Below are 14471 nucleotides of genomic sequence, written 5' to 3' on the forward strand. Positions count from 1 at the left end.
GCCTGGGCAGAGCCTTCTGAGGAACTCGCTCCTGCCTGCCCTGCCCTTGCTCCTGCCTTCCCTGGAGATGCCCAGGAACGACCCAGCACCAGGACAAAGGGAGTGCAGGACTGGACCCTGTGGGTACTGTCCCTGCCAACCATATGACCAGATTCTCTGAACCCCAGTGTGTCCCCTGCAAGCACCTGGACCTGGAACCATAGATGTGCTTTTTTTTTTTTTTTTTTTTTCACTCTGTGGCCCAGGCTGGAGTGCAGTGGTGTAACCAGTGCAACCTCTGCCTCCTGGGCTCAAGTGATCCTCCCACCTCTCCCTCCCAAGTAGTTGAGAGCACAGGCGTGCGCCACCACGTCAGCTAATTTTTGGTATTTTTGGTAGAGCTGGGGTTTTGCCATGTTGCCCAGACAGGCTGGTCTCGAACTCCTGAGCTCAAGCCATCCACTTGCCCCAAAGTGCTGGGATTACAGGCGTGAGCCACTGTGCCAGGCCCAGCACTCATTCTGGAGGGGCCATAGCACTTCTCGTTTCCCTGATAAGACTGAGATTGGTTAGATGTCTTTGCTAAGGGCACAGTGGTGGGCAAACAGGTACCCAAAGACGATTAGGTGGGCCTCAGCACGGTGGCTCCTGTGGGTGAGCCACATAGTCCCGTGTCCACACCACTGGGCTCTCTCCCAGCAGAGTGGGGAAGCCTTGGGATCTAGAGAACGAAGCTCTAATGACTCTGGAAGGGCCCCTCACTGTTACTTCTTCCCCCTGCAAGTACTCCAAAGTTGAGTAAAACTGGCTCTCATTCCAGAAGCACAAGGAAAGAAACAGCAGAGAACTGCTGCCCGCGGACCTTTGAGGCTCACACCCATGATCCGACAACGGTATAGAACGGCTTCCTGAACTCAAGGAATGAGTGCAGAGTAGATTTGCTAAAACACCCCGCATTCTAATACAATTCCCAAATATTCCAGAAAGCCACGTTGACACAGAAGTGGGGCTGCCTGCCACCCCGGCTGTGCCATTCGTGGGCCCCAGTGCAAAACAAATGTGCCAGGCCCCTTGCTAAAAATCCTTTGGAGGCCAGGCGCAGTGGCTCACACCTGTAATTCCAGCACTTTGGGAGGCCGAGATGGGCGGATCACAAGGTCAGGAGATCGAGGCCATCCTGGCTAACACGGTGAAACCCTGTCTCTACTAAAATTACAAAAAATTAGCCAGGCATGGTGGCAGGTGCCTATAGTCCCAGCTACTGGGGAGGTTGAGACAGAAGAATGGCGTGAACCCGGGAGGCGGAGCTTGCAGTGAGCCGAGATCGCACCACTGCACTCCAGCCTGGGTGACAGAGCGAGACTCCATCTCAAAAAAAAAAACAACAAAAAAATCCTTTGGAATTTCACATCAGCAACAGCAGAGAATAAAACCACACAGGAGGCTCCTCTAAGCAGGGAGCCCTGGGGGCTGCGCGGGTCTCTCTCCCAGGAAGCCCATCCTGCTGCTTGGGAACGCTCAGCTACTTAGATAATTAAATGAACCGAGATGTTCACTTCCCCAGCGTTCCTGTGAGCAAAACCCTCTCCTATACAAACACCACCTAAGCAACCAGGTTTCTTTTCATTCCCTTGGTAACCTGTGCATTACTGGGTGATTAGTGTTTTCACGGCCTCAGATCGAAAAGAGATAAGGAACAACAGAAAAGGAAATTGCTCTCCCCTTTCCATTGCAAGTGCTTCTAAAGGAGAGCAGTGGAAATAAAGCTGCCCTGCTGAGCCTTATCTTTCATTTCTAGAGCGTGCAACAAGCAGGCAGAGCTAGGGACCCATGTATCTTGGTTGTAAAAGGAATTATTCCACTAATGGGTTTCGTATAAGCAAGAAGAATAAACCATCCAAATATCAAGTGGAGACGGGGCTACAGAGAAAACAAAGCATTTGATCACGATATGTGATCCAGACTCTTACTCCGCGTTATCTAGACTCTTACTTGGCGTCCCTAGAAGAGTCCTGAAAAACAGAGGGGGATGTCTCCATTTACCATCTGGAAAGCATTTCCTCTTATATCTTCAATCCCCTGTCCAGGAAGGTGTGTGATTAGTGTTAATGCTTAGAAAATGAGAGTTAAGATCAATGACCTGAAGAGCCACTCCATTTAGATAAACTGAGAAGTATAAAGGGAATAAATATTTGTGTGATTTATCATCCGTGTTTCAAAAGCAAGTGATAAAAATGCCTGATTCATGCTAGAATGCAGATGGAGGCAGGGCAGCCACGGGAGGGCTGTGGGCTGCTTGTCTGGGCAGTGCCAGCGCACGGAGGAGGCTCTGTGTGAGGGAGGAGTGGGAGGAGCGAGAGCTGGAGGCTGAGCAGCTCCCCCATCTGGGAGGAGTAGGTGGGAATTGCTGACGCCTGTTATTTCTCCAGGATACTCCTGCTGACCGAGGCTGCACAGACATTTTAAGAGAATCTCCGGCAAGACTTCTAGACACCCAACACTCTGCCCTCAGCAGAGATTTATGACTTAGGGGATCCCATCCGGCAATGCAATTGCAGGAGTCTGCAAGGCTGCAGGACGGTCTCCGGGTGCTGAGGAGGAGGCTGGGGCTCCAGCCAGCACAGCAGGTTTCGTTTTTCATTTAAGTTAAAAGTGAGAAGGCTATGGATTAAGATGTTTTACAGGTTCCACCCCTCAATCCTTGTGGGACCCTCCTTCAAGTTGAACATGAAACACCAGATCACACCCCACTGAGCCCCACTTAGTGTCAGACAGAGCACGAACGGTGGGGAAGGAGAGCGCTGCTTATTCTCTCGGGGCTGCGGCTCCAGCTTTGCCAGGCTGCTGAGGACACAGGTCGGAGCACCTGCAGCCTCGAGGCCAGGGAAGCCTCGCAGGGAGACATAATTCGGTAAGAAAGATGCACACGCCATCCTCAGAGAAATGGAACATGGGTTTCCTGACCATTGAATTAGGATCAAAAAAAATTGTTAGTATCCAGAACATAATAGAAATATATTTTGCATTTCAGAAGAAAAGTAAAGTAGCATTTTAAATTAAAATCTATGCTCCCAACTCAATTGTTAAAATAATACAATGAAACAACTATCCCCAAGGGTTGATATATGCAATGTAGGTCCATTATTCTGTGTTTTTGCCAGGGATGGTTTTGCTTTATAGACAAAATACGTAACTGTTGTGAATTTGTTTCTCCTTTTACAGTAACAATAATCATAGCCAAGATTTAGTGAGAGTTTATCACACATGAGAGTGTTTTTGTGGAATCCTCACCTCATCCTGGGAGACAGGAGGCCTGGATCACGCCTGAAGTGGGGAAGGCAGGGTCAAGCCCAGGGAGGCAGGCAGTGTCACGGCTGCACCTTTGACAAGGAGCAATGCCGCCCCACGCCTTTGTCTGTCTCTGGCCCATGGACATAACCCATGCCAACGAGGCCACTCCATAGAAAGAATTTCAGTGCAGGAGAGTTGTGGGAGGGGAGTCTGGAGATCTTGTTTCTCCTGTGAGACATAAATTTACTGAGCCCCACGGGCGATCAGGCCCCTGCTATTTGCGGGCATTGGATTAGGGGTGGGGAGATCGACTTGGTTCTCCTTAAGATTCTCCCAGACAGGAAAGCATGGCATCAGGTCCACAGAGAGCCTTCTGTATTGTCTCAAAGTTTCCCCTTTCAGAGGGCAATATGAACCTTCCAAAATATGCGGTCCACGTGTCAAAGGGTACCATCAGATGGGGGGCTCCAGGGTTGACTGAAGTGGATTTGGGGCAGCCTCAGTCTCATGTTTCTACCTGCTGTCGGATACATCAGCTCCAGCTTCCCCTAGACTGGCCCTCTGCTGCTGAACTGCACCTTTTCTTCCAGCACACGTGTGTATTAAATTGTGTTTGAAAGAGTCAAGTATAGAAGATAGGACACAGCAGAACGCAGGGATGTCTTTGGCTCCGAATCTCTCAATACCAGAAAGACCAAGCATAGAGAGGCAGAGGCAGAGGCAGAGGAGGCCTAGCCAGAAAAGCAGCAGGAACCACAGGGCAAAATGGGTCACTTATATGGAAAAAAAAGGTAACTTCCAAAGGCTCCTCTAGAGGCTCGGGCCGTCTGCCCCTTGTGATGGGAGGGAGGGCAGAGTAGGGGGTTGGAGGCACAGAGAGATATTGGCAAGAGGAAGCGATGGTCATTGCTGCCTTCTCTTTAGTCTGAGGTCCCAGGTGGAGAGTGTGGGGTAAGGAGACGGAGGAAATTGCAGGTGACGTGAACCCAATGTCGTGGGAGGTGGGGAGCAAATGACCCAGGTGTAAGGATTGTGTACCATCCTTGGGTGACCACACTTTTAGAGTGAGAACATGCGATTTTGGGGATAGCATTTACTGCTAATCTCCGTGTGCAGAGTGGGTCAAGAGTTGGGGGTATCCAGACTGAGGTGACCAGGGTAGTATAGGGGAGGTAGGGTGAAGCAAGGCAGCTCAGGCACTGGTGAGGGGAGGGTTCTAGCACTGCTATGGACTCTGCCTGGGTGGGGGCTCCGGGGTCCTGGGCAGTGAGCGGTGGGAAGATCAGCCACGCAGTGAGACAGAAGGACAACATCAATGTGGATCCTGAAGCACAGAAGCTGCATGACGAGAGGCATGGCCTGTCTGGAGAGGGGTGTTCAGGACCGAGAGGTCACAGGTGAGGTATGTATGAGCTCAGAATGTGGCTGAGCTGCACCAACTAGACCCAGCAGGAGATGGCTTAACAAGGGAGGGAGCGGTTCCCTTTGTGTGAGTCTGAGCTGGTGGGCAGCCGTGGGGCAGGGCTAGTGCAGTCCTTCTCCAGGTCACCAGGCTCGACTACCTCTGTCTTGGCCCTCTACTCCCCTAGGAAGTGACCCCTGCCCCAGGGGCTGCAGCTGCTCACTAAGGCTAGGCCCTGCTGCAGCCACTAAGGCTAGGCCCTGCTGCAGCCACAGAGGTGGGCAGAGGAAGAGGACGGAACAGCTGCCTCTTGAGGGCTTGGCATGGAGGGCACAGGCTCGCATCCCATGGGCCAGACCTCAGCCTGGGAGGACAGAAACAGTGTCCAGCCTGGATCCCCGTGCAGGTCAGGTATGGGGCAGAGGCTTCTATTAACAAAGACAGGAAGGAGAAAGGGACCTTGAGGGATCCTTCTGGGCAGTTATTGTTGACGGCAGGAGCGAAACACTGAATCAGGGGAGACCATTTGAGTGGACAGTCAAGGAACAGACAGGTGCGTTGGAAGGATCCCACGGGTGGATTTAGTGTTGACAAACTGACCACAGCAGTAGCAGTAGCAGTCGCAGTCGCAGGAGCTGTGGTGACTGAGTGTCTCATGAGACCTTCGTTTGCGGCACTATGGTGAGTCAAGGATACTGCAAATGCTCCTATCTCAGGGTCCTCCCAGGGGAGCTCCTGAAGGAGGCTGATGTGAGGCAGATACTTTACACGGGAGACACGTGGGGACATACAAATGTAGTTTAGATGTGTTAAGGAACAGTCGATTCCAGAAGCTTTGTGATGTCTGAGTAGTGCCTATTTCTCAACGGTGGCAATCCAGACAGGACCTGTCCAGCTTCTCTACAGAACAGCCCCAAGGGAGAGTGGAGTCACAGAGCTTGGCGTGTGACTCCACACATTTTCTTTTTGTCATCTCACAACTGGGCAAACTGAGGCATCAAGAAGTGAAACCACTTCCCCAAGGCCACACTGCAAGCCTGAAATGTCTCTTCCTGGCCTAATGGGACCATGGTTCATCCACGTCTCCTATGAACACATATTGAGGTCCCATGTGAGCCAGGCACGTTTCTCATCCCTTGGGATGTGTCAGTGGACAAAGCAAAGATCTGATTCTGATATGGGTACAGGGCAGGGAAGTGCTGGGAGGAGAAGGGCGGGGTCCCTGGTGAGGGCTCCACCCTTGGGCCTGTGCCCATGGACCTAGGTGAGGACAGGCATTTCTGTTTTCATGCCCAAACGTTGCATTTTCCAAGACCACCCTGGCCCACCATTTCCCCATCCTGTGCCTATACAAACCCTGAGACCCTAGCCAGCACATAGACAAGCAGCTGGACGTCAAGAGAAACACATTGGTGGAAGAACACACAAGTGGTCGGGTGTCGAGAGAAACACGTTGGTGAAGGGGCATGCTGATAGGCACCAGTAGATGCCGGTGGGGCCATCAACCAGAGTTTGTCTGGGATGGTCAGAGAACTCCGCTGCGGAGCAGCCCAACTCTAGGGGAAAGACCACTTTCCCATTCCATCCCCTTTCTGGCTCTCCATTTGCCTCATTGAGAGCTACCTCCGCTCAACAAAACCTTGTACTCATTCTCCAAGCCCATGTGTGATACAATTTTTCCAGTACACCAAGGCAAGAACCCAGGATACAGAAAGCCCTCTGTCCTTGGGATAAGGCAAAGGGTCTAATTGAGCTGATTAACACAAGTTGCCTAGGGAAGGCAAAACTAGAAAAGCACACTGTAACACATGCCCACTGGGAGTTCAGGAGCTGTAAATATTCACCCTTAGACGTTACTGTGGGGTCAGAGCCCCACAACCTGCCCATCTGCCTGCACCCCGTAGAGGTTTGGGCAGTGGGCCATCAAAGACGCGAGCCACACCCTCATTGTACACCCTGCAAGCAGGAAAAGGGAGCTCCTGTCATTTCAATTCCAAAGAGATATTTCCAGATAGTAAGTGTGAAAATTCTGTACCAGGAACAAAGATTTATCTAAATGGATACAAGAGCTGAGGATGACAGTCTTGGATAATGGTTGAGGGTAAGGTCAATTTTACCTGACCATATAAGAAGCTGCTTAGATTTCCATTATCAAAATTCAATAACTGTATTATGGTCTCACTTGGAAAGCAATGTTTGGACAGATTTAAAACAGGGTGAGACGATACAGAAACAGCAAACCACTAAGAGTGACAGTAAACGAGCAGCCACATAATCTCCTGTTGAGCATGTTCTACCTGAGGTTTGGTTGAAGAAGAAGTCTGGGTAACACCAGGAAGAGTAGCCCCAGGAGGAGGAGAGCTCCTTTCCCACCGGGCCCATCCCCAACATCCCAGGTTTCCTCTTGCAGTGAGTGTCAAGGAGAACGTCCCTCTGGGCACTGTGGGGGAGGCGGCAAGAGAGAAAACAAACAACCAACAAGCAGATTGCAACAATGGGCAACCATAATTTAAATGAACTCTTCTGCTCTTTCCAAAAAAGAACTGAAGCAGCTGCTAACATTCTCCCCATGTGGTAGGACGGAGGCCCGTCCTAGGGAAAGGACGCAGTTGCTCCCCTCTGCCACTGCTTTTGCTTCTCTCTGCTGCCCTGAGGCCGCCAGCTCTCCTGCTTTCTATGCCTAGTCCTGTGGAGTTTGCAGATGCAAAGGGGTCTCTTCAGGGGTATCCCAACTATCACTTCGTATCTGAATTATGTGATACTTCGAAGCACACAATTAGGAGCCCAGACACTGGTAACTTGTTCCTGTGTTGGGGTGAGTTTTCTCTAGCATTCTTTCTAGACGGGCTTCACTGAGTAGACCAGGGCTGACTAGACTGCAAGGCTATGCTTGATCCATTAATACGACTAGCTTGAGAAATGCATTCAAGCACTCAACATTTCCAATTACCCTGAGCTTTAACATCCTGACAGATTTACTTCCACATGGAACTAGTAACCCTAGTTCCTCCTGCATGTGAAACACACACGCGCGCACACACACACACACTTCTTTAAGTCTAATTTAGTGGTTTCCCCACTTCACAGCACTGGTAACTAGGTACCTTGAAGAACCACAGATGCTTCTCGCTTAACAAACCTGGACTAAACACGGTATGGAAAGAGGAATTCAGCACAGGAAGCGATGCTCCCAATTTCCATATAAGCAAGGACCTGCAATCAAGGTCACAGTGATGTCAACACCAACTGGAATGCACGCAGACTCCACTGTCTAGGGAGCAGGGGGTGGGAGGTCAAGTTGCTGCAGCAGTTGACAATGTTCTGTCCTTGGCCAAACTCTAGCCAGGTTCCTCTGAGCCCACTTCACCACAAGGCCTCACCTGGGCTTATGAAGTCCTGAAGAAACACTAACATGGTTTCTGACAGCTGAAGGCTACATCCCTAAGATAACCCCAGCCCCTTTTAAAGTGCCTGTCTGAGAAATCTCAAGGCTTCCCAAAGCATTTCCTGTTTGTTCTGGCTGACACCTGAAGATAGGACCCCTGACTCCCAGTCTCTGTAGGAAGGTGGGAGCCTCACTTCTATGATCGCCAGTTGGCAAACTGAGAGATTTCACAAGAACCAACCTTTCTTCATGCTTTTTGCAGGTTTTCACCTCCCCAACTCTCCTGAGCCCTGAGTCTGCCCCTCCCTGCTCTTCTATTCTCCCTGTAAAATGCCCAATCGTCTCTGCTGATCTAAGGGGAGTTCACTTCAGGCCACAATGTTTTCCCTATTGCAGCAGGGATCACTGACTAAAATCTCTCCTGACCACTTTACCCAGTATTTGGCTTCATTTTTCTCTGACACAACTCAGCAAGGGGCCTCCATTTCCTTCGGACAGGACGATCACTTTTGCCCACAACGGTGCCATGCTACATACTGCCTCAGCCAGCCATGGGGCTTATTTCCTAAATGATGTGGGCATGTCTGTATTTGGTGTGTCATTCCAGACACAGAGGGAGCCCCTGGTGAGTGGGCTGTGCTCTCGTCATGGAGCTCAGCACAGGCTGAAGGCCTGTCAGGGTGGGAAAGGCCAGCAGCCAGCTCTCCTGCAGTGGCCCACAGGGTTGGCTCAGGGACAGCTGAGGGCCGTGGAGCATCATCATGGGTGTGCATCAACTCCACAGGCCCTGGTTGATACCGAAAGAGTCCCCCAGAGGGTGTCACATGTCTCAGTGTGCTGCATCTTAAGCACTTAATTTCTTGTGTAAATTCTGACTGCATCTCTCTCGATAGCAGGTCTTGGGAAGTGGTGGTTCAGGAACCATGACTGAGGCAGGGCTGGTGGCTTTATAAGGTGACAGGTCCCCGATCACATCAGGGGCAGGTGTGCTGGGAGGACAAGATCTTCCCAAGGAGGTGTCCTCCTTACTGTGATTGCAAGAAGGGTCCTGGCTCTTCAAATGTTGGTAAGTGACCTCCTTCTCTTTACTGAGAGAGAGACCAGGGGTAACACCTCCAAAAAGAGACAGTGTCTCCCACCTTCCTGTACTTTATTACCTCGGGGAGAGTACCCAGTTTCATGCTTTTGAGGCATAGTTCAGCAAACTTGGGATCAATTTGCCAGCTATTGTGGATCTTTATCATCAAAATGTATTAGATTATCTTGTATTAAGTCTTCGAGTGTCTTGGGCTATTTGAAAGATCTAGTTGGAGCTAGAATTTAATTCTGTAAATATGTGATCTCAGGTGCACTTTAATAGAGGCAGGAGGCAGAGAAATCCTAGGCAGACAGGGGCAAGTCCCCACGAAACCCCAACTTCAAGCCAAAAGCAGCCCAAAACCCACAGACCAGAGGGAGAACTTCCATTCCTGTTTGCCTACTCTCTTGCAATTGGTTCTTTCTCAATAATGCCTTTTAAGCAATCGAATGTTGCCCTTTCCAATAGTACATATGGCCTGGCCTGCCCCCATCCTGTGCCTCTAAAGACCCCAGGCTCAGTTGGTAGAGGGGAGATGGCCTAACTTGGGGGAGGAGACCTGCTGACTTTGGGAGAAGAAGACCTGCCATTTTCATACCCTCTCCAGCTCCCCTCTCTGCTGAGAGCTATTTTCATCGCTTGATAAAATTATCTGCCCTCACCATCCTTCAGTGGTCAAGCATGACCTCATTCTTCTTGGATGCTGGACAAGAGCTTGGGGCCCACTGAGTGTGGGTACCAGAAAGGCTGGCCCTTTGCCCCCGCTGGTGGAGGGCAGCTGCCCCACACTACAGGGTCGGGGCTGACTGAGCTGCTAACACACCTCTGTCCATTGGGCTGTGGATGATGGAACTAAAAAAGCTAATTAGCACATTAACACCCACTCTGGGGATCTGGGGTCACGGGCACCCTTGCCTGGGTACCACTGTGTTCCTCTCCAGGCAACACGCCTGGTCTGGCTGCGGGCTTTACCCGGAGCTTGCTCCTGTGTCTTCAGAGTGACGAGCTGGATCCTGTACTCACTTGCTCACATGCCTCCCTCCCACAAGGGGCTGAGTGCAGGAGGCCAAGTAGACAAGGTGCCCCTGCTGGGAGTCCAGCAAAGAGCCTGAGAAAAATCTTGCATCAGTTTTCACAACCTTCTGTGACGTGTCCCACATAAAGATGAAGAAAGTGAAGAACAGCGGGATGAAGGCCTTGCCCAGACGTGATAGCTCCTGACAGTGCAGTAGGACCATGGCTGCCTCAAGGGGTCCTTCCCCACGTCCTGCCTTAGAGAACCCAAGCTTGGGTTTAGGAACTCCTAGGGGCAGTAGCAGTGAGGGTAGAGTAGGGTGACAAGAACCCTGACTTTCTGTGGCTCCAGCCCTCACAATTGTATGTTTGCAAGGCACTGAGGAATCCAGGGTCCATTCCCCACTGGCAGGCCTTTTGATGCGTTCTTCCAGCAAGTTTCATTCGGCAAGAAAAGCACACACTAGTGGACAGGACAGCAGGCTAAGAGAGAATGCATCATTATCACCAGAGCGTGTTATCACTCCTGCCAGCCTGCAACCAATGAAAGCACAAATACAACAAATAGGACGCCATTCTAAGAATGTCCACTTGCAGTCACAAGAATTTCCAGACCACTTCCCAACTAAACATACTCTCTAGGTCCCTTGTCCAGGAAGCTCTTGTCTCCTTTGCTTCTCCACTGTTATGAGTGACATGATGGCCATCAGCACTTCTCTGTCTACATCAGGAGCTATAAGACTCGCTGAGTACGTCTGCAACCTGGGAAACCTGCTTTGATGAACACGATGCTTCTTACCTGGGAGGACAGGCGGATACTTTGCAAGGCACCAGCCCCGTGACAGGTCGAGTCTTGGGATTGCAGAAAGATGTATTTACTTGAAACTTCAGGTCTCTGTAGCAGCCCTCTCTCACAGTCATCTGTCCTGTAGAGAAGGATGAAAAGTAGAATAAAGACTCACATGCATGCCCCACAGTAAAAGGTAGATGGTGAGCTAATAAAATCTCTTTCAAAAAATCTTAGCCATACTGGCATATCTTTGTGTTAATGACCAACTGGCCAACTATTAATATTCCACTTCTCTGACCTGTCTTCATAAGTTGTAATTAGTGAGTTTCATTCATTTTAAGATGTATATATTTTCCCTCCATATTTTTATTTTAACGCCTTTAAAGTCAACATTCGTTTTGCGATTGATGTCATCATACATTTGCTGAAATGTACCTGCTTCTTTTCTACTCGTTCCATAGCTGAAAACACCAGTGGATTTTCAGCAGAAACACCAATATTAAATATGCCTGTTCCACTTTTCCATTTGAGATGACAACAAGAAACAGTAATAAATCAGCAGGAAACACAGACAACAAAACAACAAGCAGTTTGTCACCAGAGAATTCAGAGAGCTAAATCTGAAAGGCTAACTTTAACAATCATGACTTAGGTGTTGCATAGAAGGAAGTCGATGGAAATGCAAGTTTGTTTGATTCTCAGCCTCTATCTATTTAAGACTTTGTGAACACTCCTATATTTGTTCAATATTTCAATTAATTAAATTTATCTCAAAGGGACTTTAACTTAAGTGAGGTACCAGGAATAGTCAATTCATTGAGACAGAAAGTAGAATGATGGTTACCAGGATCTCGGAGGAGGGAGAATTGGGAGCTAATGTCTAATAGTCACAGAGTTTCCGTTTGAGAAGATGAAAAAATTCTGGAAATGACGCTGGTGATGGTTGTACATCAATGTGAATGTACTTAATAGTACTAAAATGTACATTCAAAAATGGTGAAAATAGCAAATTTTACATATATTTTGCCACAATAAAAAAGAGATACTTTGGGAAGCTGAGCTGGGTAGATCACAGGGTCAGGGGATCGAGGCCATCCTGACCAACATGGTGAAACTCTATCTCTACTAAAAATACAAAAATTAGCTGGGCATGGTGGTATGTGCCTATATTCCCGGCTACTCAGAGGATTGAGGTAGGAGAATCGCTGGAACCAGGGAGTTGGAGGTTGCAGTGAGCCGAGATCGTGCTGCTCACTGTATTCCAGCCTGGTGGCAGAGCAAGACTCCGACAAAAAAAAAAAAAAAAAAAATTACAGCTAAAAGACACTTTGAGGAATGATATTAAAGAGTGAATGCAGGACCAGGCATGGTGGCTCACACCTACAATCCCAGCACTTTGACAGGCTTAGGCATGTGAATCGCTTGAGTCCAGGAGTTTGAGACCAGCCTGGGCAATATGGTGAAACCCCATCTCTACAAAAAATACGAAGAATAGCCAGGCATGGTGGCATGCGCCTGTAGTCCCAGGTACTCAGGAGGCTGAGGGGAGGCTCACGTGAGCCTGGAAGGCAGAAGCTGCAGTGAGCCGAAATGGTGCTTCACTGCACTCCAGCCTGGATGACAGAGGGAAACCCTGTCTCAAAAGAGTTAATGCAGTAGGGGAAAAAATAAATAGAACCAAACTAGTGTTGATTTAAAATTAACACAAAATATTTGGGAGGCCAAGGCAGGCGGATCACGAGGTCAGGAGATCGAGATCATCCTGGCTAACACAGTGAAACCCCGTCTCTACTAAAAAGTAGAAAAAATTAGCTGGGCATGGTGGTGGGCGCCTGTAGTCCCAGCTACTTGGGAGGCTGAGGCAGGAGAATGGCCTGAACCCGGGAGGTGGAGCTTGCAGTGAGCTGAGATCGTGCCACTGCACTCCAGCCTGGGCGACAGAGCGAGACTCTGTCTCCAAAAAAATAAAAATAAAAATAAAAATAAATAAATACATAAAATAAATAAATAAAATAAACACAAAATACATTCAGATCTAAAAGTGATTTTATCACTGCCTTTGGAAATACGGATGAAGGAGTCCTGCAGATTGGGTGGAACACCTGTTCTCACTCCTCTGCAGCCCAAGCCGTGTACAACTCAGACGGAGTCAGACAACTCAGAGTTTGCTTATAAGGAAATACAACAAAGAGATTGTCTCCGAGGAGGAAAGGAGCAGACTGTAGACACCAGGCACGAAAACCTCTCATGCCAGTTCCACAGAAGTCAAACCCCTCCTGACTTAAAGAGAATTGAAAGTCTCTAAAATATACATTGAAAACAAGTTTGACATTTTGGCGTTGCTTAGTCAAAAGGAGTGGGGCCATTCAGAAGGGAAAGTCACACTCCACACATTACCAGTTTTCTCAAGTGTAAAGAGGAGGGCAGCTCTCCTAAGTTCTAAAGCAGGAGCCACTCACTGTAGGAGCTCATGGCTCTAAGCCCCAAACCACCCATTTCTTGGGGTTTTAGCCCTTTGAGCATTGATAAAGCAGAAAGAGAAGTTACATAGGACCCTCCCAGTTTTGTAAAACCAGTCATCTCTCTGCTAACTTGGCAGAATTATATATTTAACCCAGGTAAGTGCATGATACCCCCTTAAGGTGAATTTTGCAATTATTTATCTGATTTTAGTGATCTTTGATCAGGAATAGGTTATTTAAAAATGACTTTGATACATACTCTAAAAATGTAAGAAAATTATTTTAACATATTGAGCCTCTTGAAGAAGAATATTTCTATGAAAGAACAAGATTTAAACCACTACAGACTAAAAGCAAGAGGACTAAGGAGGCGTCCATTGAAGATGGACCTCGATCCCTTGGGGCGACAGAAAGGCAATACAAGTAAATATTTCCAGCACTCTGGTAAGTTTGCAGTTTCAACATCTGTTCTAAAATATCAATTTAGGAAAATCAAAGATGGATTTGGGATTGGCCTTTGGGTGTCCAACATCCCCCGAGGCAGGTGTAGTGGAGGTGGGGGGAGGGAGTTGCTCAGGGCAGCCTTTGAAAGGGGACGACACCGTGGGGCGAGAGTAATGCTAAAAGAAAAGAAAAACTCAGGATTCCAATTCACTACACCAAAAGGATAAATCAAGCTGAAAACTGAGTCATGCAAAAAGCTGCCTTTCCTTTTGTTCCTAAAAAGAAAGCTGCAGATACAAGGTTAAACACCCCCACCGGCAGCTACCGCATGTTCACCTTATCTGGTGTACAGTGCCAATTTACTGAGTGAGATGAATACTCAGTTGACGATTCCCCGCCTGCTCCTTTTCCCTTGCGACCTGTGGATTCAGTAGTGGGACCATAACCTTACTCTTTCCCCTCCAGTCCACTTCTCCCCTTTAAATATTGAAGCTCTCAAAATAAATCATCTTTGGAGAAAGGCACAAACCACAGACTGTGTTTCTGGGATTCTTCCTTTCTTCTGGCCTATCCTTAACCTCGGCAAAATAAACTTCTTTTTTTTTTTTTTTTTTTTTTTTTTTTTT

The 14471-nt window shown here is 48.6% G+C and overlaps 1 protein-coding gene across 1 annotated transcript in view; it reads right to left on the reverse strand.

Annotated features, from left to right (window-relative positions):
- The window catches only part of ADAMTS16 (ADAM metallopeptidase with thrombospondin type 1 motif, 16), a 192356-nt gene that overhangs the window by 59282 nt on the left and 118603 nt on the right, over positions 1 to 14471 (reverse strand). The window contains exon 18 of the mRNA XM_011969411.1: positions 10949 to 11075. Within this exon, the coding sequence (XP_011824801.1) occupies positions 10949 to 11075 (127 nt within the window). The remainder of the gene's footprint in view (positions 1 to 10948; positions 11076 to 14471) is intronic.

Source organism: Mandrillus leucophaeus, unplaced genomic scaffold (genome assembly GCF_000951045.1).
Source record: "Mandrillus leucophaeus isolate KB7577 unplaced genomic scaffold, Mleu.le_1.0 Scaffold89, whole genome shotgun sequence".
Taxonomy (NCBI): domain Eukaryota; kingdom Metazoa; phylum Chordata; class Mammalia; order Primates; family Cercopithecidae; genus Mandrillus; species Mandrillus leucophaeus.